General features: G+C 45.2%; 1 protein-coding gene across 4 annotated transcripts in view; it reads right to left on the reverse strand.

Moving 5' to 3' along the window:
• Positions 1 to 24,991, reverse strand: part of NEDD4L (NEDD4 like E3 ubiquitin protein ligase) — a 144,708-nt gene that overhangs the window by 105,319 nt on the left and 14,398 nt on the right. For 3 of the 4 annotated variants that reach the window (XM_032206475.1, XM_032206474.1, XM_032206473.1), the window contains exon 2: positions 2,304 to 2,377. In XM_032206475.1, the coding sequence (XP_032062366.1) occupies positions 2,304 to 2,377 (74 nt within the window). Of the gene's footprint in view, positions 1 to 2,303; positions 2,378 to 17,748; positions 17,755 to 21,588; positions 21,595 to 24,991 lie in introns of those variants that run through there. The other variant, XM_032206477.1, reaches the window with a different exon arrangement.

The following is a 24,991-nucleotide window of genomic DNA, read 5'->3' on the forward strand; positions in this document are numbered from 1 at the left end:
CTGGGCCAGTCAGCCACAGCACGCTCCTGACAGCCACGTTAGAATGATACTACCTGGAGAAACTTACACCGTACTTAAGATTCAAGCAGCATGAAACGTTAGTATCTCAGCAAGGTATGCAAGGCCAGTAAAACAAACAGAAAAGTCAAACTGAAACGCTAGCCAAGAACAAAGCTTCCTGAACACTTGTCAGCACAGCAGCACGAGCATTTCACCAAGCTTACGGCTGTGACACCGTTAGTTTCACTTTTACTAGAGAACTGCTTAGAACAAAGCTAAAAACATATTCCCAACTTACGTTTTTAGCTCCTCACTTTTATGGAAATGCTACTGGCTTGAAACTAATCTACTTAAATATTAAGGGCCACATAAACAGGACTCAGTTCACATTTCACTTAGTTTTAAGGTTTTGCATTTTGAAAGATATTAGTTCAATTTATCAATACCTAAGCAAATGTTAGGAGTTCTTTTGAATGACACCTGATAATAGTACGAGCAATCTGTAATAGTATGAATAGGCCAAGTTACACGAGGTAAAGAAAAAGCAATGTTAGTATGTACACACGGCAATTCTAGGGTTAGTATTGATAATAAAAAAATTGCTTTTTCTGTGCCTTAGCCTTATCTCTTCTCTAGAATTTGCTCCTCCTTTCCTTCCCTTTGGTACTGCAGCATCTCAATGCCAACTGCGGGCGTAGGTGGCAAGCGGGAATTGCACAAGGGATACACTAACGCCGTGAGCAAGCAGCAGTACTCTGATAGTGCGACCCAGCCACGCTATCAGCAGGACTACCTGGGCTCTGCTTAGCAAGCACTGCGTGTCCAAGTACATCTACACGAGCTGCCTCTCTTGTTGCTTGTGGTCACTGTATCAATGTGATCTTCTAAACAACACATTTAGAGGAAGAAATAAAGCTTTGTCTTACCATATTCTGCACACAGCTACCAATGGAACGTTTGTTGGAAATTTCACAAAAAATTAAAGTTGATTAAACTTTTAATTGCTGCTTTCATGTAGTTTCAAGCTAGATATGCAAGCTAATGAACAATTTGTAAGCATCACTCAAGAGATACAGGAAAGTCCACAGGGAGGCTTGTTTATACATTAAGAAATTAGAGTAATTTCAATAAGAGCTAAATTGGATACCATTGATTTCAAACCAATTAAAAAAAAAATGTAAATAGGTTGGAGCATTTGCATTAAAGAATTTCCTCACAGCTGGGGGAGACAGAATGTCAAACCTCTATTAGCCTTCAAAAAAAAATGTTTACTGATCATTTCTGGCTTCAGAACCAGCTTCTCTCTCAGTTACTACTACCTGATTGGATTCTTTAGATCATTATTTGTACAACAAGCCTAGACTTGGAAAAAGCTTATTTTTAAACCTGTGACCAATTCTTTTAAAATAAAAGTCTTGAAAACACACATAGTGTCTGTATTTGTATCTTTCCACACTACCATTTAAAGCCAGTTTTCTTGTTTGACAGCTGTTATTTTGGCCGAAGACTACTGTTTGCTCCACCTTTGGATACAAAGATGAACAGGGAAACGATCTTATGAGACTGCCTTATATACTCCAAAAACTTACCTTGTCCCTGAAGTCCCCAGTTTAAAACTCAAGATGATTCAAAACTTAACTGGAAATAAAACCCAGGCCTGCCACAGCCTAACAGAAAAGCACCAGGGCAGCACAGTTCATGCTGAACTCTTTTCTACATTAGCACTTACTACTAGCCTTCTTGTGCCATAGGCTCAACAGGTGAATATGTTTTTATTGCCTTTCTCTTTTAAGGTACCATACTTAAGAACTGCAGCAGTGGCACCTGAACACATCTAAGAGTTCAAGAAAATTCACAGTCTGTCTGTTCAGCCAGACTTCAACACTTGGCACCAGAGTCCTAAAAACCAGTAGGGAAATTGGAGCTCTCGCAAAGCAGGACAGAGGTTGCTGCTGGCTTTTGGTCTTTCCTGCATTACGTGGGGTATATGGGGAGATAGTTGGGAGTAATGTTAAATATTGCCACATACTGCCCGAGTCTGAGCTGCTCTTCACACACAGAGAGCAAAGGCAGCTGGTGAGCTAAGGAGCTAAGCTGGTGGACCTCCAGGGGCACAGGAGGGCACAGAGAGTCACTGCTGCGATTAATAGCTGTCTTGCCAGCAGACATCACACAGTTTGCACTGGTTGTAAGCAAGTAATAGGATTTCTCATCACGTTTATTAACAATGAATGATAAAGTATCCTTGTGCTGCTACACTTACTCTGTTTAAAAGCATAAAATAGTCAAAGCAGAACACTTACCTGGCTCCAAAGATGTCTTTTTTTGCTAGGTCAATGCCAGAAACCACCTTTACCCTGAGGATACGAGACTCCTCCTGTTAACAAAAAAAAAAAAAAACAGGTTTAATATTTATTCTGTAATTGATTTTGAAGATTACCAGTTCACAAGAGGTTAACCTGTGAATGAACGCTCACAACCTTTAGATAATATGAGTCTTCCTTACATAGGATTTTGGAAAAAAGGCCTCTCCTCAGAGGGAGATACACATCTTATCTGCCGAAGAATAACAAACATGAAGAGCATCCAACTACAGCAGTTCTTAAGAGTTAAATAAAAGCAGAATAACAGTAGATTCTAATAACAACATAGTAGTAATGATGCTATAAAATATTAATAGCAAAGGTAGAAGATAACTTGCTGAGCAGTGCCATTTCAACCCTTAATCAATCCATACTCCACAGTAATTCATTCTGCATAGACTCTAAATCTGTCTCTTCAAAACGAAGAAGTATTTGAAATGAGAGAAAGTATTTGTAAAGGTTTTGTCCAATAATGCTAATAATCCCAGCTGAAAGATGTCTAGGGTTTAAAAAAGGTACAAGATTAAAATTAAATTCTTAATATGGAGTTGTTCAAGCCTGTGTCATCACCTCAGTAAAAAAAATAGCTTTTAGAGACAAGCAGCAGTTTCAGAAGATGCGTGTTGTCTATTGTCTTGCTTATATATGCATACATTGTAGGACAGCTGATGTCCTGGTGGGCATTGACCTGACACTCAGTTTATCACCTTGTTACGTTCAGCTCCTGAGGAACGCTGGTATCAACAGCATCTTTTTTTCCACCCAGTTTGGCCCATTTACTTTTGTTACACAAAGGCCACTAGAATTAAATCTGGAAAAGATCCTATGGAAACAGGTTTTGCAGCCACACGTATCAGCTATCCACCTTTTTCTCCTCTGATAAGCATTCCAGAGCTGCGAGATACCAGATTCAGTTACAGTAACCTGAGACTCCGTTCCTTGAAGCTTGTTCGGGAAACAATGCCGTTTTCCCACAGGTTTATCCTGGCATGACCACACTACACCTACTCTATTTGCCTTAGATAGCTAAAAGACATGGACTCGTTAGCCGTACCTGAGATTTTGGAGATTATTAGGAAGGTCAGAAACACCCCAGGAGAAAATGAAAGAAACACCGAGGCTGGTCCTGTTCAACCCGTCAGCAGAGAGTCCCGTCCTAACACTCACCCTGCCATGTCCTTCTGTTGCCTTGAAACAAGAATTCAAGGCTTTAAATCTTTTCTGAAAATTTGTTTGCTGGTATCTTTTCTAGAAGGACTTACACTGTCCGGTTTCCAAATTGGGAAAATAGGTTCTTTTGGGCCCAAAACAGCCCTAAGACTTACCAGATAGGTAAACAAAACGGGATGTGAAAAGCAACATTCAGTGGAGTTCTGTTAGTGGATAGCGAAATGAATGCACTTTTTCATAATTTCAGTAGTGGCACTGATGGGTAGTACAAAGTTATCTTCGAGGCATTACAGAACATACATGATTTTATGATCTTCAGGAGTGGTTTTAATGGACAAAAGGCAATGAACTTGAAAATTAAGATCAAGAAAATTCCTTAAGATCAAGAAAAGAGGAAGCAGGATAGAAAAAACTGTCAGAAATGCAGACAATTCTGAACTTACTGAAGAAATGAAGGATAAGAATTTGTAACATTAAGTGAAGAGGGACCAAAAGAGGGATTTCTAGCAGTAACTATGTCACAAATGCTACTCAGGTTTCCTCCCATGAAGTCTACCATCAACTCTGCTGGAGTGGCATCTTATTGCTGCACTAACATCACCTCAGCGTATTAATTGAATCAAATGCTGTATGATTAAATAATAATAATAAAATCACAGAACCAGAGGATGGCCAAATAGTGGAGAATCTCTAATTCAGGGTCTGCAAGACACAAAAGATAATCCTCGAGACAACTGAAACAGATTTTCAAAAACATATCCTAAGTCTCACTTCATGCTTAAAATAAAGTGCACAAAGGTATGACCCTGCTCCCACTCCACATGCATGCTCTCAGCCTCTGCTAAATATTCCGTTTTACCAAGCAGGAAAGACAGTGCTTCTGCACGTATATGTTCAAGTTTTCATATGCATGAAATAAACGTAATACTTCAAGCACAATTAAAACATCTCAAGTGGTAACAAGGCTTCATCTACTTACACTCAGTTTTTTCCTTTGGTCAGCACAATACTCTCCTAACAGCTATTGTATGCAATGAGCAAGGTGTATTTTGGATGGCAGCAAATTGTTCTGCATTAGCATGATGCTAATTATGCACTGGTCTGAAGCACACGAGGAGCTGTTCAGATAGCTCGCCTGCTAAATGATTCTCTTGTAATGCACTGAACTTCTATCATTTTTTGTTAAAGTACTCCCAAAAGCAGTGTACCAACACCAGCACGTGCATGTGGATGCATACACCAGAAATACAACAGACTATTCTGTGTCACTTGACTGCCCAAAGCCTCAAATTACACAGCGGAGAGGTGCCCACATTGAGCTTGCTCAGCCTTCGCCACTGGTAGCAGTGGGTACCAGCAGCAGGAGCATCTCCCAGCTTCCCAGGTGGACACCTCCAGTTTCTGTCTCCACTGATCTCCACTTCCTCAGCTGGCAATGCTGGGGGGAATAGTAAGGCTGAAAGGCAGGAAAAGTAAGCTTTTCATATTCTTCTGTTTGATTCTTATGTCCCTTTTATTTATCTGCAAGTACCTTGCATCTAGGTAGAGGAAGGAGTTAAATTTTCACAGCAATAGAGAGCGTCCATCACAAGCCAGATAAAGGATTGCTTAGCTAGGCACAACGGGAGACTTGAAACACCGTCAGCTACCTGACAGGTTTCCACTCCCCCTTCTCTGAAAGGCTGGGCAAGAAAAAGAAAACTGGGGTTTTGGTTTGGTTTCTTGCAAATCCAGGGAACAATGAATGCCGCAGCAGCCAGGACAAGATCGCTGCACATAGAAAAATTCTGAGACAGAAAGTCCGGGATGTGAAGCCCAGATGAAGTGATCCCTCCTCAGCTTTGAGCCTGGGCTAATCTTTAGCTAAGGAGCACTTTGGCTTGTTGATATTACCTGCATGTTTACACACACATTTCTTTCAGTGGAAAGTGCCAACTTAAACAGCTCTCCCTCCAGTTCACTCCATTCCTGCTGAGGTTTTTCTGAACCTAGGTCAACACCTTGTGGCAGTGCAGCCCACAAGCAGCATGCCAACAAACCAAGCACCAAGACCAGAAATTTGAGACTTCTGCCTACAGCACCCAGCCATACTCAGTAAACCCAGAAAACGCTGACTACCCTTTTAAGTCCTTGTGCAGAAGCACAGAGAATGTTTTAAGCGAGTTAGATGTCATCTGAATACAGTCTCCAGATTAATATTTAGAAACAAAGACATTTAACGCTGACTCCACAACTAGGTAACTACAAACCAAGAGCACTTATCAGTGAAGCCAAGACCTCTTGGGCTCACTGTTTATGCTCTGCACGGTGTGACTGATGGCTCTGAAAGTACAAACCCTGAGTCAGGAACCCAGTGCAGCAAAGTCCAGGGCTACCTGGAAATAGTTATGTATACAAACACCAGCACGCAGCCTGACGTATCCTGCAGAGGCCGGGTTGACTGTGTTCAGTGTGCAGGAAAACCCCAGATACAAGTACAGAACTGGGTGAGGACACAAATTTGGAGGGGTAAGGAGAAGCGATATACCTACTGGGGAGCTATGGTTCTTCTTGGGATCCTATGCACGAGAAAGTAGGTGTGCAGCGAGGCTGATAGACACTTGGAGGGACTTACAGCTGGTGCCCTGGTTTGCAAGTTGGGTACACGAACAGGACCATGCAGAGTGGGTTAACAAAGTTGATCTGAAAAGAGGTACCTATGCCCAAAAGCTTGTCTACTTTTTCCAACTACAACTGCAATCAGTGTAATGGAATATATTCTAATAAAAGGGCCTAATAAAACATACTGACTCCACTTACAAATCTTAACTTGCTGAGAACGATCAACCTTACAAAGAACTTCATGTGAAGCGATATGCCAATAAGCAGAAAGATGACCTTAAACTGTGTAGGCATCACTGACAGACACAAATCCAGCAGATTTTATTGGCAGTTAACTATCTTGATTGAAAGACTTTCATAGATAATCAATCATCTGACACATTCTCATAGCAGTTTTGCCCAACACAAACTTCCACCTTCTGGCAACTCTGACGTCCCTCTGAGTCAGTAGAGGAGGCAATCACCACCAAACCCAGGGGTCAGGCCCAAGGACAAACCTTGGGACGCTCCCTCCATCCCTCCCCATACACCCAAGCAGCCAGCAGCTGGCTCACTTAGGATCTTGCCCCATCGTTCCACCAGCATCCCCAGGACCAGGAGACAGGAACCATGGAGGTGGGGTACAGTAAAGGACAGAAGACAGTAGCAAAGCTGAGACCACCCAACAGGAACCCTGTCCTTACCGGAGGTCTTGAGCGATTTAGAAGCCATTTGCTACTCAAGTTGACATTCCCTGCCAGGAACAGGCAGCAGTCCGCAAAAGCACTCTAGAAATGGTACATGGTCCACATTTCCCCATGGGGTCACCCTAAAAATCTATCCAAAGTGAGCTAAGATCTGGCATTCCAAGGTTACTTCGCATTTTCATAGCTCTGCTCCAAGGCAGCAGGAAGCAGCCCTGACACTGGCTGCCCGCTCACACCGCTTCCAGCGGCATCTGCCCTGAAACAGATGGCAATGTGGGAGATCTGAGGTCCGCCTTCCTCTCCCCACTTCTCCATTGCCATGGATGGGAGCTTTTGACTTGGATTCCTTCTTCTTCATTTTGTATTTAGTAATCACACAGAACTGGTCCTTGGATGATTTAAAAGCTATGACACTGACAGTGATTAATAGCAGCAACTCATCTACTGTACCCATCTTTAAATCACTTCTGGTAGTCTTGCTAAGTGGGCATTTTAAGAGGCACTCTTCTGATGCTACTCACAGTTCTAAACATTTATCAAAGAAATGCCTGTCTGGTGATAAGATTAAAGCGTATTCCCCTTCTGTACAATTGCCACGTTGTCCGGAGGAAATAGCATTAGCCACTGACAAACAGCCAGCTAGATGAGACGGACACCTCACTCGCAACTTTTCCTCTGAACTGCATTCAGTGGTATACATTTTCAGAAGAATATATCCTAAGCTTCTTTTTAAAATTCACTGTTTAGGAGAGGAGTTCAGCCCACCCCAGCAGGGAGTGTTTCTATTGCTGTACCCCTGCCCAGTGTGGCATCCCCACTGGAACTGCTTTCCTCCTGGCTTGGCTCCAGCTATGACACAGACGACCTCAGTACGAGGCTGTTCACAGTACATTGACTAAAATATATTTTTCCCTTCTTGTTCCTAGAATTCCGTGCCTCAGGACTGGGGTTGTTAGCAGCTAAGCAGTAACACGCTAATGCTTTTGAAGCCTCACTTGTCAAAGCTCTTTATGCCTATGCTCTTTCCACCCTCACCCCTCTAACCTTAGCCTCACAACCTGCTTCAGCAGGGACACCATAAAGTGCTTGGTTAGGTATTAATGTGGAGTTCCACGGGTAACCACATTCATGCTTATTTCTGCTTTGTCCAATGATTAACATGAAGTTTATGTATTCTCGCCTCCCTGAAAATGTCAGAGGTTACATACTTTTATTCTTTGCTGAAGGATACTCTTTGCACAGGCTGGGTTCTCAGCTGTAATTCACTTTGCCATTTCAGGGAAGCTGACTTAGATTGGAGCAAGTCAGCCAATAAAGAGCCACCTGTGACGAAAACCAAAGCCAACCACACAGCAAAACCTACAAACAGACCCCAGCACAGCTCGCACACCTCCCAGAACAGGCAGGAATACAGGTATGCTTAGAGAATCATGACATTTTGTGTACATACATTTACATATACAATTCATATTTTAAAATTTGCATTAAATGCACTTCCTCCAGGTGCTCTGAAAAGCAAAGTCATTTGTAAGACCTATTAAAATGTTAATGTAAAAAAGAAGAGCAAAATCCCTCCAGCTGTTAGATTAATGAAATACGCCAGAGCTGGGAAGTTCAGGGAGAAGTCAGCGGCACCGAGGGAAGAATGCAGGTAAACGGTGCCCTGGCCTGCCCGCTCCTTCCCCACCCCTGCAGACAATAACCAAGCAGAGGTAACTCAGTCCACGCCAACTAAAGCAAGATGGCTGTGCTATGAAAGCCAACCCGAACACATTTTGGAAAATGCATTCATACGTTCTGAACACACACAGACAGGAATCCACAGCAAGCCAGCCCGATGAAAGAAAAACTAGAGTTCAGCTTCCTGTAGGACAGAAAATCCCACAGGATTAGAACACACATTAAGAGAACAGCACTGAAATAATAATCAATACGGGTATAAAATTAGAAGCCTGGCCTTTTCCTTTTTTTTTTTTTCTTTAAATGAACAGACAAGTGTGAAAGGCAGACAAAGTTTGGATCAATGCAAGCCAGTATTTGAACAGATGCCACGCAGACCAGAGAAGTGACGCACTGAAGATTTAATGTGTTCCTCCCCAATTACCTAGTGAAAGGCACATAAAATCAACTACAAGTCAAATCTCTCAAGCCGGACAAGTTTCTTTCAGAAACACGCCACGAATGCCTGAGGTGCAGCAGGTATTTCTTCAGCAGCCCCAGCCTCAGGCAGCCCAGCCCTCCTCACGTCTACTCCGAAGCCTCACAATCAGGCAGCCATCCTAGCAGCTGGGGAGCACAGTTCAGACCTCACCCCGACACAGTGCCGGAGCGGGGAACGAAAGGCAAACTCACCAGGCACTTCAGCGTCTCCTTGGTGCGGGATCTCTGCGTGCAGGGGGACGGCGTTCCTCACAGCACAGCGAGGCCCGGCTGGCTCCGAGCGCCCTGAGCAGCAGCGATCGGTACACGGAAGTTTCTCCGGTGGAGGCAATAAATTGCCGTCACCAAGGCAACAAGGTGAAAGGACAGCAATCTAGTGTTTCACCTGAAGAAAGCTTAAGGTGAAATGCTGTTTGTTTTTTTTTTTCCCCCTCTGTATACAGACATTTTTGATTTCAAACCAAGATAGGAGTCAGCGAGGTAAATTTCCACTGAGTGGAATGAAAGAAACCAGATAATACTGGAAATGTACCTGCACGCCAGAGACTGTGAATTCAGTTCCATCCACTGAGCACGTCCTCTTTATTTTTATTGCACTTAAAGCGTTGCAAAATGTAACAGAATGGAAAAGACAACAAATCTTTAACTTGTTTTTAAACTCTTGGCCCTTTTGTTATTCTGAATAATAATAAAAAAACACACACAAAGCCCCCGCTGTGCTGGACATAACAAAAATATACAAATACCCAAACAAACTGCTCTTTAGTTTTCTGCATTACTGTGAAAAGTCAACTAGGACTTGCAGTTTCAAAACGAAACAGAATATTTTCAACCTACTTTTTTTTTTTTTTTTTTTTTTTAAAAAAAGGAATATTTTCTTTAGCCAAATTAACAGTGTTAGAATAATCCTAAATCTTTCAGCAACTGAATATGTGGAAGACAAATTAGATCATAGGAGAGCCATGCTGATTTTTACTTTGATTTCTTGGTGGATTAAACCAACCCATATTACAGCCGATTGCCCGAAAAGGCAGTCCTGCTTTTTCTTCCCTGCAGAATTCTTAACACACATTGCATGAGGCAACACATTTAAAAACAGATCAACATATTTTTTCTACGGCAGATCTTGAAATCGGAGGGATTGAACAGAAGCTTTCAGAGGAAGGAATGCTGTGCGACTGGGGTTCTCCAGAGGAAGCCACCAGGCTGAGGGGAGGGCTGCCTGTGCAGCAGGCAGTGAAGCCTGAGCCAAGCTCCTGTCCCGCAGAAAGCAGGACTATACTGCTTAGCAGCACCTGCCTGCTTGTCCTCACACCACAAAGCCCCGAGCCTAGGGGGACCTGCTCTTTTCCAGACCAGAACAAGGTGCACTTTAGCGACCTCCCCACACTGCTGTGCCATGAGCCCAAAGGGCCGGCAGGAAGGAAGGGGCGTTCAGCTCGGGGAAAGCTTGCACAAAGCCAAGGTTGTGCAGTGTAACCGCAGGCTGTGTCAGGCTACACTTAAAAAGCCCTGGATATCCCAGAGCACTACAAAGTTATCGAACTAGGCTTTACTGAATACCTTGTCGAGACCCAGCTGATGAAGCCAATTCTGGTAGGCAGGACGAGAACAGCAGAGCTTGTGGAACTGTGGGAACCTTAATGCTTACGCAACAGAAAACCATCAGATGTTTCACAACAACAGTTACAGCATTACTCTTAGGCCTTAGGACTCTCAGAGGCAAAGTATATTCCTATATTCCTTGGTTAGACTGATACAGCTGGGGAAAAACACCAGGCAAATTTTCAGGAAGGCGCAAGTTGGTCTTAACAGGGAAGTATCACCGTGCTGCCCTTATGCGTGGACAAAACAACTGATGAAACTGAAGCGAGCAAGTTAAAAATACACATGTTGGGAGCAAGGTATTCAGATCAAAGCGTATCAGTGACAGAATTTGCAAACAGAACTCAAATCTCCCAGCCTAATGCTCTGACAGCAACAACACAAGCTGGCTAAAACTACAGAGCACTGAGCTCATGAAGATTTGTTTGCAGGGTATTTTACCACATTAAAAAAAAAAAAAAAAAAAAAAAAAAAAAAAAAAAAACACCACACACAAGAAACCACACGCTCCAGGTGATCTATTTTTATAAAAATCAGTTTAACTCCATGCAGTCAGATACACTTGAGCAATTTCAGCAAGCACGTTGAACTGGGTCACCTGTAGTCTTTGGAAATGCCTACATGAATGCAGAACTTGAAATGAATGGCCTTGCTGCACTGCAGTATGAGACCTGATTTTCCTTATTTAACGCTTAGATCTATTTATATCACTCACTAGAGAAATTCTTCTAACCAACACAGTGTTTTCCGCACCAGGTAATTCAGCAAACTCTCCAGCAGGCTCACACAGGCTGTGCAAATGTCTCCTAAGCCCAGCTGTGCCAGCAAAGGGAAACAATTCCTACCCAATAGCTTTCTTTCCAGTTTTTACCACCACCAGAGGCTGCTGCCCCCCCTTCCCCAGATCAGGGAGCACCCAGAGGAGCCAGGCTGGGCAGCCAGGCTGACTGGCCTCCCTCAGACAGCCTTGGCCCAAGGGGTGCTGATTCCTCGCTGCCTCCCTCCCTCCTCAGCTCCTGATGGTGTCGGGGCCCGCTGCTACCTGCAGTTCACCTGCCTGGCTCCTTGGTCTGTATGCCTCCTGTGCCCAGCTCCACGCTCAGCCTTACTGCTCCAGCTGCACGACCGGGGCTGCCCCGAGAAGCTGGCAGCAGCAACCCCTGTGCAGAAAGCGCAGCCACCACTCACCTCTGCTGAAATCGCATCGCTGTGTAACGGGCACCCACGAGGGAGGTAAAAATGCAGTGCAGCGGGAGAAAGGAGGGGATGTTTACTGAATCATCTGGATATGGCGGATTTTCAGCATGGGAATTTCTCTTCCTGAAAGAAGCCTCCATCTGCTTTTCTCTGGACAAGCCAAGAGACCTATTTAATTGGTGGTAGCAAAGAAACCTAAAAAGCAGTTGTGACACGTTGCTATTAAAAACCACGTACAAAGCAGTGACTAGGAGTCAGCAGGACATCTGCAGAAGTCGGTGACCTGAAAGTGACTCCCCTAAATGGACTTCAGTTTTAAGAGGAAAAAAAATTTGAGAAATCTTGCATCAGATGTCAGCACCAACATGTTCTGCATCCAGATAGAATATTTACTGCAAGAATAAACAGCAATTTCCTACAGTAAAATCTGTCAGTAAGGCTTTATTGCTGGTGGTGGTGGTTTTCCTTGGGGGATACAGAAATTCAGCTGATTCTTTAAAACTTTAAGCTTTTATTCAACAAACATCTATTTTTGGCATGCAAAAATAGCCCTTTAAGCATGAACGACCATAAAATAAAGGAATGGTGCTCTTTACAAGTAGGATGATTGCATTACACCGGCCCTGACACTCGTAAAAGCTTTGCCAACCATGGTGAGTAAAACAAGGCCAGCTGCTTTAATTTCAGATATTCATTATCCCCGGGTCAATGTCCGGACAGATCTAGTACTTACAGCATACAGAGAGCAGTACTTCAAAACTTACTAGTCAAAAGAGGAACGCAAAAATCCAAGGCGCTGCTGAACGCCCACCAATTTTACGAAGAACAGCCCCGACCCCCAGCTAACAGCTCGCACTAAGAAGTTGCTGCCAGATGCAAACCAACAGGGGCTAACACGCCGTGGCACTAACCGTCCAGGTGGTTAGTGGTGGTGCTGGACAGGACTGGGCCCCAGACTGGGCTCTGGGGTGCTCCACTGGTTGCCGGCCTCCGGTAGCCTCAGTGCCACTGCCCGCTGGCCCCAACAGACCGCTCAGAGCTGAGCTAATACCTGAAGAAGCTGGGGCCGTGCTCGTTATGGGCCTGTCTTTTATTCCTGCCACTTCACACACTTCAAAGGGCACCTTTACAGCTTTTATTGTTTCCTATGATAGCACGAAAATAATTCTTAGCAGCTCCCCAAACACAGAGTGAGTGCCCAGCCTCGAACTGGCCGGCCGCCATCCCGCAGGGCGGCAGGAGGGAGAGCACCAGGCCTTCCTCCCGCTCCGCACACATGCTGGCCTCACACACAAAGAACTTCAAGGTCTTTGTTTCAGAGTGGCAACTGCTTCCTACGTATATAATCTAAAAAACATTTGTTTAAAGCAAGTTTTATCAAAAATCTGATACCTTCTTTCTTTAAATACTGAGGGCATTGCCAGCTGTAATTAAAAAAGCCAGCACTGATCATCATCATGACCTAGATTAATACTCACAGTTCCTCCGTGAAAAGCTAAGGAAATGGTTCTAGGTAACAAACACTGCTGTCTTAGTTCTATACACAGAACACACACATTGAGAAGCATGGCGTTGGTCAGTTTAGATTTTTAAAGGCACAAATCTCTAAAGCAGGTTCAAAAGGCTGGCTATGCACACCAAGTGCTCAAGAGAAGATCCCGTACCAAACGGGGGAGGTTTAGATGTACTTCATTCCAGTAGCCCAACTGGTTGCTGACTGCTCACGCAAGCATGTTTGTGTAACCACAATCTATATTCTTGTTAGATATTTAAAGATTTTAGACCATAAACACTCAGCTTTATTGCTGCTGCATTGTTTAATGACAGGACATGCGTTCAATAAAAATGTAATTCCAACAATAAACTGTAATTGGAGGCTTATTTCTAACCAAGATAACGTCAGTGATCTATTTAACCGTATGTGCCCACAGACCAAAGCTGCCACAGGACTCTCTGTTTCATGCAGACAACGAGCTGCAGGGCAGATGAGGAACAGGACAAGGAATTTCTTAAATAGGCTTTGCTGAAAAGCATTGATAACAGAAGACCTACACAAAGTGACAAGAAAATACCAGTGACATTGCCAAAACCTTAAATATCCCTAAAAGGACACCTTTGTACTGCAGCACTTCAACCTCAAAAAAAGATTTTATCAAGCACATTTTCAAAATAGTTGTGAAGGGGTATTAGTCACTTTTAGGATCTGTTGTTCTGAAGATCTAACACTGCTTTAGCACACAACACATTTCATCTTGGTACAGCGGAATGCAAAAATTAAAAGCATTGCTTTCAAAAGACTTCTGTAGAGATGCACAAGAGAAATACTGCAGATGAAATGCATCAGCTGGACTGATTCCACGCACAGTTTACACCAAGAGGAAGGAAAAAACTATTGCGAACAAAGAAAGTAAAGACAAAGAACTCTAAGTTTTGAAGGAGTTTGATTATTCTCTTCTGCTCAAACCAAAAATCAAGTACGATTGCAATGTTAATAATTACACCTTCCAATTATAAAGTATTAACGCTGGATTATTACATCTCTTGTAATTCAAACACATCATGCAGTAGCGATTTTAGGAATACTAAGAGAACAAAACCATAGAAGACTGTTGCTTAACAAACAGGATGGTAAATTCAGTTAGGTCTAACATGATGTAATCTTAATTCATCCTGGTTTGAGCTGCAGAAGAGAAACAAGTCAAAATGTTAAAGAGCAACATACAGTGCTACCAAATCCAAAATGCTCTAAGAGCAGTTCTGGAAAAATTAGTGAACTTCGCTGGCACTAAATCTTATTCTACAATTTCAGTGCTCGGTGCATTCATTTACTACAAAAAGATCTTGTTTGAAACTTGGTTTGTAGCAAGTCTGATAAACTGTAGAAGTAAAAAGGACGAAACATAGGCTATAATCCCAGAATTTGATTGAGAGCTAGCTTCATGCATCTCAGAGCTCCACCAGTTTCTTTGCTGTTCAATGACTGGAGCGTAGCAGGTATTCTCTACATTTACATGGCTAAATGAACATGATGCTAATTACTGTATATTCTACCACAATAGAAAGACAACGATTCATTTTCTAGGGAGGAGGGATAAGAACATCAGCAGGAATCTGGTAATTAACAGAGGCATATACATGTATAACATTAAAAAAAATGATAAGCATTTGCATTTATTTTAGAGCTGTTATCCAACTTCCATTCAGCCACTGTATTAATATAAAAACATGAGAAAAAAATATGGGCTTGCTGGGGTTTTTAAAAGATTTCTGTTGGAAAACAAATATTCTGCCCTTCATGTTGAATATGGTTTGTCCAAGTGCATTGGTTTAACGTAATATTATCAGGATCTGTTTTAAGGTCTTGCTCATCAAATCTTGGTGTAGTTTGCAAAAGTGTTTTTTATAATGCATTACAGGCTGCATCCATTGAAATGGTTCCAAATACTGTTACTTAAGAAAGCCTTCTAGCTAAAATATTTTAAAAACACTTTGAAGGAACAACAACAAAAACTTGAAAAAGTAAAGCCACAGATGACCCAAAGATTTACCTCTCAGTGTACGTATTGTGGTTTTTGTTTTTAAACAAACACCCCATAACTTCTGCTCAAAAGCAAAACAGACACGAAGATGTCTGATGCGACGTGGTTACTCTCACTATAAGAATGAAACCCACAGTTTGCTTAGGTGGCAGCAATAGCAGCTTCCACAGGCTTCCCTGGCAAACAATTCCTTTTTCAAGCCCATTAACATTAGCTACTGATCTGACTAAAATACTCACAAGAACTCCTCTATTCTGTATCCTCCTCCTTAATCAAGTTTTCCTCTTGCGTTTCTTCTTAATGTTTTTGCACAGCATTAAACTGTCTTCTTCCACGTTCTTGCAAAAGCTGTTATAAAGATTAAAAACAGACCAGATTCAAGCTTCTGGTCTCAACATTTTGAGAGCCCTGCACCAAGAGCTGAAGCCAACTCTCAAATGCAGCTGCCATTCCATGCCCCCACTCCAGAACTAAGGAGTGGGGACAACAACCCCAGGGGCAGGAGAAGGGGAAGAGGCCACCTCGTCAGCCCCATAATTAAAAAAGGCAGGTGTGAGGCCTCACCTTTCCAGTCACACACAGGTGATGACACTTACGACTCTTTAAAAATCAATGGATTACCAAGCACACACCTTACTTTCATCTTCTGCACAACGATGACCCAAGCTTATTGTGCACTTTAAGTTTAACCTTCAAAGCCATCTTAAAATGTGCATTAGAAGGGGTCCCAAGGATTTCTGAGAGGTGTGATCGCTACCAAAATACCAGTTGATTCCCTGTGAGCAGATCTGCACTGTTCTGTCATACATATTAAAAAAAAAAATAAAAAATAATGGTAAATTAAAAATAAACCTTGTAGCAGACAGGCACACAAACCTATTTCATCAGCCTAAGAGCCCCTGGCACCTGTGATGCAGGTGACGCACAGCACACCACACCACATCCACACACCCAGGGAGCCCTGCAGGGGAGGCTCTGTGCAGGACCTCGTCCCCAGGGCCAGGAGCCCCCCGCTGATGGCAAGGCCAGCGGCAGCCCTGGCTGCAGGATGGTGGAGGTTTGTTCTGCAAGGAGGTGGGGAAGGTGATCAACTGCGAGGAGTCCCTGCGCTTCCCAGCTTGCTTGCAGAACTGGGGGGCAGGACGCGACTGGAGGCTGCCCCGATGGCGCAGGGTCTGGAGCGAGGAGCACCCAGGAGGGGCTGCGCTGGGCTCGCTCAGCCTGCAGAAGGCCAAGGGGGGGCAACTGCTGCCCACCCCACAGCCCCCACAGGGACAGCGCAGCCGACCCCTTCTCAGAGCGGGCAGCAAAAGGCCAAGGAGCGACCATCTCAAGTTAACACCAGAGAAATTCCTGCTGAACAGGACAGGCTTTCCATGCCACCAGGTGGTTAAGGACTGGAGAGAGGCTTGGAGGGGCTGCAGGGCCTTCAGCACAGGAGATGGGCAAAGCTGGGATGGAGACGGCCCCGAACGACCTGTGCTGATGCTGGCCAGCCGCTCCCCAGGCACCCCTTGCCTCCAGCACGGGGCTCTCACCACTGCTGATTCTGGCAGCAGCTCCTGCAGAGGGTCTGTGGAACAGCCCACAGTGTCCTAGACAGGAGGACTGGAACAGATTGCTTCAAGATGGTGTGCAGCGACAGCAAGAACTGGCTGTGATCCCTGCCGAACACACGCATGCAGCGAGCAAGGTGGACCAGCACAGACGTTTCTGCTCTCTGCGAGGCCTGAGGCAGGACCGGGAGCTGCTGCAGTGACACCACGAGCTTCAGCACCCCCAGACTGAACCTGGTCAGTGGCCAGCACGTATCCGTGCCCCTTGAGTGGCCGACACATTCAGTACAGCTATATCACAGCCCTGGCCCCATCACCTGCTCATCATGCTGGTGCTGCTCGTCCTCCTGCTCTGCCCCTCAGCTTTCTGGGGATAAAGCGAGGCAGCACGGCTGGGTGTCCGCTGGGGGCCGGGGGATACAGAGAGAGACAGAGGCCACGGATGGACCCCAGGACCTGGGAGACATCGACAGCCTGATGTCTGAGTGCAGCCTGATCCTTTCCCGTCACTTTTTTGAAGCACTGCAATAGCTCAACTGAAGCAGACTTCGGCTTAGAGCAGAGAGCAGGAATGCCAATTTTCACAGAAAGACTCCATTTTCTAACAGTTTGTTTCCTTGCATGAATCATCCTATTATCCAGCAAGAAATGAAATTAGATCTTGCAGCTCTCAACTGAAGTTAATAATTAATGTTACTGTAAGAGTTTCCAGTCTTCCCTGGTGAAGGAACTCTTTCAAACACATTAACATTTCAATGAGCACTGCTGTCAGTCAACCCAGCAGCTCATTCCTTTGGCCTCTTCTCCATCTTCAAGTTTTTTGTGGCTGTTGTTTTTGTTTTAAATACCAAGTTTTATCCCCCAGCAGTACCTCCGCCTTGTCTTTAAGGACAAATGCAGCTGCTAGCTCTGCTCCCCAGGCATTTCTGGGCTTGGGGGACAAATTCCTCTTTACAGTCTCTGTCCAGATTAGCAGAAGAAAAGCCAGCACCTACACCAAGCTGGTGGATCCACTGAAGGGATCCACTCTAACCATAGAAGCCTAATTCTCAGGCTTTTGTATCCTGGTTCTATTCTTCCAAGATGTTTGCACTGCGTTTGGGAAGAGCAGCAAGCTGAAATCTCCACCTACAGCTCCCTTCAGGAGAGGTTCAGGTTGGAAACGAGGAGACATTTCTTCTCGGAAAGAGCAGTCAGGCATTGGGATGGGTTGCCAGGAAGGTGAAGTCACCATCCCTGGGGGTGTTCAAGGAAAGGTTGGACGTGGTGCTTAGGGACATGGGTGATGGTAGGGGAATGGTTGGACCAGATGATTTTGGAGGTCTTTTCCAGCCTCAGCGATTCTCTGAGATGCTGTTCCCATTCAGCACACAGGTGTGGCTGAAAGCGGGGAGCTGTGCACAGCCAGCTCCTCGGTGACTGGGGGCATGGGAAAGCTCACTCTGGAGAACTTCAGCCATCTGCTTTGTCATCTTCACTGCAGCGTGTGCTCCTTCTGAAACTGCTTTAACCACCAGCTTTCTCCTCAGGCCATTATAAAAATGCATTTCTTGGCACCCGGAGCCTAGGAGGATGGGAAAAAGGAGGGTGCCTCCAAAAGAGCATCTCATCTGGCAGCCGAGGTCCAAATCGCAGGAAGGGTCTGCTGCCAACTCACGAATTGCTCACTTTTTAGCTCCTTGGCTGCTACGACCTGTACCTATGAAGGCAGATGTAACTGCACGCTTAGTCATGACTACAAAAATTCACCCCTCTGAAGATCAGAACAAAGCTCTCCACAGCCTCTGCAAAGGCAAAGACACAGCGTGCGGGCGCACAGACAGCGCACCGGCTCACTCAGGATTACACCTTCTCCCCAGAAGGCTTATTCTGACTGAAGATCTACAGCGATCAGATTTGGGGTGATGTCCACTCCAAACGTGGAGGCACTGTCCACTCACCCACCATATGGAGCGTTGTATCCAGGAAGCAGGGATCGGAAGAGAATTTGGGAACGTGCTGTGCAATGAACCACGCTGCGCACGAAACACCTTGCTCATCCCGCAGGAGATGCTCTTCTCCTGATAGCTCCTCCACCTCTCCCACTCCTCTCCTACTCACTTGGAAAAACACGGCAGCCCTCTGACAAGGATTTTTTAACTTTTGGTGGTGGCAAAGAATATTTGCAATTCAAAGCTATACTCCAGGGCTAGAAAGCTCTCAGTTAGACTGCCATCTCCTAGAAGATGAGAAAACCTTGCGTTTATCAGTGCAGGTGTAATGGGCTGGGCTCGGGAAGCTGGCAGCGAGCAGCCACAGGCTCTGAGACGGGAAGGAGAGCAAAGCTCTCCAAGGAAGCTTCCCCGGGATGCCCCTGGCATGCCCTGTGAGCAGCTGGAGGCACGGACCAGAATTAAGATGATGTGCAAAACCTGCAGTAGTCAAAAAGCGTACTAGCACAAACATGATGGATGCAGGAAAATAAATTTAAGTAATTTAGCTGGACAAGTTATTTCCTATGCATATGTGAATTTAAGCTACTTTACAGAAAGAACAGCAGTTACCACCTTCCTTACTGAAAGGACATAGGATCACTGCCGAAAAAAGCCAAAGGCACCTTAAATTAATGTGCACAGTTGCCATCAATTTTGGTAATACCACCACGAGCAAACCAACGGGCTTTCGGAAAAAATCCAGGATTCCTGCTTGGTAGCAGAATGCCTGTAAAACACTTAACCAGTTCCCTTTTTTTATTTTTATTCTTAAGATTCACTTATCTAACAGCTGAGCCGTGCCAGCAGGTACCTGCCTACAGGACAGCTCGTGTGGGTTAGCGGCATTTCAACCCACGCCTTGCTTTCAGACAGGTGAACAACGCACCCAGTCCCGAGGCAGCAGGATGTGCTGGGAGCTGCCCTCGTATCAGAAATGCCATTAACTGGCAAGGCAGGTTGATATTTTTCTTTTTTAATGAGATATATATTTTTTTTCCCTTTGACACAGAGATTTTTAGTTTTCTGTAAATAATTTCTACATATGTGTTGAGGGTGGAAGGTTTGGTGAGGGGCCTTATTTTCAACTGTGTTACTGGCTGATAGGGAACTCCGTAAGAGTTTGTGAAATCCTATAAATAAATGGATTGTTGCTGGACAAAGCTCAGAGGTTAGCTCAGTCACTTGTTCCTAAAATGGTACTTGACACTGACTAGACTAAGAAACACTCATTAAAACATTCAACACTCATTATCCCAAACAAAGGCCGGACTTTGTGTTCTGCCAGGCATTCTGGATGCAGAATGCAGCTCAACGCACCGAACAAAAGCCACATTGAAACCGATGTATTGCAGAAGATGTGTAATAAGGTCAGTCATTCATCATATCAGAGCAGGACCCGGTCCCAGAGAAACACAGATGCATGTTCTTGGATGAAGCAGAAAAAGGAGGGAGCAGAGGGCACAGCAATTCAAAATTTCTTAGCCAAGTCACAAAGCCCAGGAACAGCCTCTACCCCATTTTCTGCGGCGTTAGCAATGCAATACAGAGAGGTGACGAGCAGGTAGAAGCCTTCACCACAACCAGATCAAGTTCCAAAAGTATGCAATTGGCCCTGCCTCTGCGCCAGCCATGGGCACCAACTCAAAGAGCCTGGATCTGTCCTCTCCACGCCTCCCCACAGGTGTTTAGGGACACGGAGAGATCCCCGAAACTCCCCTCCCGCAGGCTGATGGCTCCAGGCCCTCCAGCATCCCCGCGGCCCCAAGCCCCATGCTCCCTCCCCATCTCCACGTCTCCTGTACCGGGGTGCCCAGAAGTGGGCCCAGCTTCCAGATGCACCCACACCGGTGCTGGGCAGGGGAAGGATCACGTCCCCTCACCTACTGGCTGATTTTTGTCTTATCTGTTCCTCCAAGACATCAAATTAATTTTATAGTGAACTACGTACAATGGTGAAGGTTACTCAGGATAATACAAATTAACAGAAGCAGCCTGAAGAACACAGTTTCCTTCAGACAGGTTAAATAAAGTTACATCCCCTTGCAGAAGTGACAAGATCTACAAAAAAGAAATTTTTGCTTTGGGTTTTTGTTTGCTTTTGTAATTACTGTGGCTGCACCAAAAGCAAAGGGAGGAGACTAGCGAGGAACTGCTGCAGAGATACCAAAATCCAACCCCACAGAGAACTGTGTCCTTTAACAGGCTTCTGCTCCAATAGATGTTGAGTTTTAAAACAATATCTAGGCTTAGGTATATTACGCAATGCTACTGGCCAGCACGCTATGTTATATTGCAGTTGCTCGTACTAAATATAGGAGAACCTGCCCACAAGGCTAGGTAACAGCTTCAGAAAATGCAACTGCTGGTAAGGAACTTACACCACCAGAAGTGTTAGGAGAGGAGTCAAGTGGAGCTGCCAAGCCCCAGCAGTGCCAGGAGGTGAACAAAACAAGGCGACTCCTTCAGCTCTGCTCTCCGCACTGCCACACTTGCTCAAAGCTCACTAAAAGCAGCTCAAAGTGGTTGCTCAAAGGAACCCCAAAATCCAGGAATATGCAAGTTACCCAAAAAAATACCCCACACCACCCTAGATCAGAACTAGAGCCATAAATTTGAGTACAGCTCAAATACTGTCAGAGGTGCCATCACGAAACACTACAAGGAGCTAAAAGCATTTCTTGAAAGTGTTCAGACAGTGGCTAGTGTGCAACACCAGGGTAAACCATTTCGTTTAAGACCTCAGACAGCCCATTAAATCACCAAAACACAAAATAAAAATGAGGGTTGCCGTGCCGAGATCAATTTATCAAGCAGAAAGGGAAAAGCCTCCCAGAACCGCTGTACAATCCCGGTAGGTTCCCTGTTTCCCACCAATACAGCCTGGACAACAAAAACTCCAAAGCGAAAGCTTCCTCACAGGGGCAGAGCATTTAGTGGGGAGCACCGAGAGCTGCACGGCCACACCACAGCCTGCCCCCGGAGCCACGCGGGCTCTGCCTTCTTCCCAGGCTCTGCAGGAAGCTCCAGCGGGAGCGCCGCTGCTCACTTGAAAACTCTCCCCCTCTGCATGCAAGTTACCCAGTGAATATCAGGTACAACTCAAAAGCCACGACCAAGAAAATTCAATTAAGTATCCAAACTCCCTCAAATTCTTGGCTTTTGCACAAAACCCACAAAGCATCACGCAGAAATTCAGCTGATGTTGTCCTTTTGCAGGCCAAGACTGACAGAAGTATTCCTCTGCCTAGGGGATGAGCTGCAGGGAGCACCAACGTTTCACACAACCACAGAGCGGGCTGGGTTGGACGGAGCTCTCAGCTCCACGCAGTCCCACTGTCGTCCTTACGTCTGGTCTACCACCCGCACCGCCACAGAGCAAGTCCGATCAGCAGGCAGATTTCACAGACAAGCCCAATAGGAGATTCATTTGATGTCAGTTCAATTCTCTGAGCTCACGGGGGTTTGCTACTCATGGTCACTACAGCTGATGGAAGGGAAGGGGTCGGGTCAGATCAGATTAATCTACTGCAGTCTGAAAAGACACCGCCGTAACGTGATACTTCAGCTTCTCAGCACAAAGCTGCACCACACATTCTTACTGCACGTGTAAGAGGAAGAAATTTGTTTTAAAGGTTTGTTGAACACAAACTAGCAAGTGTTTTGTAAATAGGCAAGCTTCACCTATCCAGAAATCTACGGTCTTCACCCCACTGTTGCATCATAGAAGTGGGGAGGAGGAGGTTGCAGCTACAACAGAGCCGCGCTCTCCAGCAGAGGTTTGCAGGTACCAGCCTGGTGCCCACGACTGCCTGATCTCTGCTGGATCTGGATTCGCTTTCCAACACATGCTGCAGAGAGCAGGAACAGCCCCAGCCCTGGGCAGGGAACGGCTGATTGCATGGCACAGATCACGGCCAGCTTCATCAAGGAGGCTCGGCTACAAGGGGGAGCCTAAAAGTCGCTGGCCTAGAGAGGCAGACTGCCTAACAGCAGCTCTTTGAAGCAGGGATCATTCAGAGATATTTATTCTCTATTCCTAATAATTTTCATAGAAAAAAAAAAAAAAAAAAGACTTCTCGATACCTAGTCAAGCTGCTGAACTCCGGGTGACGCTGCAGGGCAGGACAGAACCAGCAGGCTGGAGAAAACAGTGCTGGAGAGGAAACGTACGGGTTCCTCCCCCAGAGCAAGAAACCAACATGGGATGGGAAGGTGACTAACACAGAAGAGGCACAGCACAACAGGCAGGCTGCCAAAGATGCAAGGTAGTAAATAAGAGTGAGAAATTAACATTAATCACTAAGTCTGCAACCTTTTGCAACAACCTTGTCTTGTTTCGTTTTAATTATCTCTAATGAAGACGCATGGCGGCTTTTTAGCCAGCCCAGTAATTTTCCAACTAGATCAAGCTCTGTTCCAGCAGCAGCATGGCCAAAAGAACTCTCACTAAACGTAAATCAGCTGAAATACATAGGAGAACCTCACAGGCAGTCTTCCCCAAGTCATTGCTTGAATGCAAAAGGGTGAGTGCTTTTTGGTTTTCCTAGAACCAGAGAATGGCTCGTGCTGGGAAGGACCTTACAGACCGCCCCGCTCCAACCCTGCCATGGGCAGGGACACCTCCCAGCAGCCCAGGTTGCCCAAAGCCCCATCCAACCCTGCCAGGGATGGGGCACCCACAGCTGCTCTGGGCAGCCTGCTCAGTGCCTCACCACCCTCTGAGTGATGAATTTCCTTCTAACATCTAAGCTAAATCTGCCCTCTTTCAGTTTAAGACTGTTTTATTGGCATGCAAAGCCTACTACTTCATTAGCTACTATTACCAGACGAGAACACCTGAATGAGTATTTTCAGCTGATGGATGCAGAAATATCTCCTCAAGATTTTTAGCTCTCAGAAATAATGCCATGCCCATCCCATTCTTTCCTCATGCAGCCTTCCTCAAAACCTACGAGTGAAGACAGAAAACTGAAAAACAAACTAAAAACCACAATGTACCCTGTCTGTGCTTTCACATACTTCCTGCTTTTAATGCACCTTTCAGCTGAAATATGAAATACTGAATATTTATGAAATATTAGGGGAAGGAAGGGGGAGATCTCTCAATGTAAAAAAAGCTTTTCTAAGGCAATCACATACCGCAGCTCATTTCCTGTACCCACTTACCAATGACCACGTCTTTCCTGGAAAATTCTTCGTTTTTCTAAATCAGTAGTCTCTTTAGCATCAATAAAACGGGAAGCATGTTCCAGTCTTTAAGCTACATAAGACTGGAGGCTAACATGACATTAATAGCCAGTTTAACTGCAGAGAGGGGCTTAAACCTCTGCTGAAAAGGATGATGAATACTGCCTTTGTCTAAGACAGAAAGAGCAGAGGTTGCAACCAGAGATCAGACATGAAAACCAGAAGTCAAGAACTGCCCTCATGTGCATGCACCAAACCTTAACAGTAAAGGCCAGGTAAGACTCAAGTCTTCCATAACAACTCAGCATTTAATAACTAGATGTTCTTTATCTTAAATATATAATTGTTGTTTATTCTTTTGCTTTACAGAAACCTTCCCTCTATAGTCATATTTTTTTAGCTTATTATTTCTTAGTTAAGAATCTTGGCGGATTCACACTGATTTATTGCCCTTGTATATCAATGCAATAGTACCAAGCAATAAAACCCTCAACACCCATGATTTAGCAAGAAGTCTAAACAAACGGGAACCATATTAGCACACACGGCTCCTACAAAGACATCACTAGAATCAGAAAAAAATTAGAAGGGGATACCTTGATATTATCAGTCAAACCCCAGCTCTACACCAGGCAGCATCAACACAGGTTGCTTAGGGCCGTCTCCAGCCCAGCTCTGCCCACCTCCTGTGCTGAAGGCTCTGCAGCCACTCCAAGCCTCTCTCCTGTCCTTAACCACCTGGTGGCGGGGGCAGCCCATCCTTCTATTGAGCTGGAATTCCTCTTGCTGTTCTCTTGTCCTGCTGGCTGCAGGGTGGGCAGCAGTCACACCCCCTCAGCCTTCTCCTCCCTATGCTGAGCAAACCCACCGGGGCCGCCCCTCCTGCATGCCCTGCGCTCCTTCCCCCAGCCTTCTTGATGACCCATGCGACTTGCTCTGCCTCATCAGCATCTG

The sequence above is a fragment of the Aythya fuligula genome, chromosome Z, assembly GCF_009819795.1.
Source record: "Aythya fuligula isolate bAytFul2 chromosome Z, bAytFul2.pri, whole genome shotgun sequence".
In the NCBI taxonomy this organism is placed as follows: Eukaryota; Metazoa; Chordata; class Aves; order Anseriformes; family Anatidae; genus Aythya; species Aythya fuligula.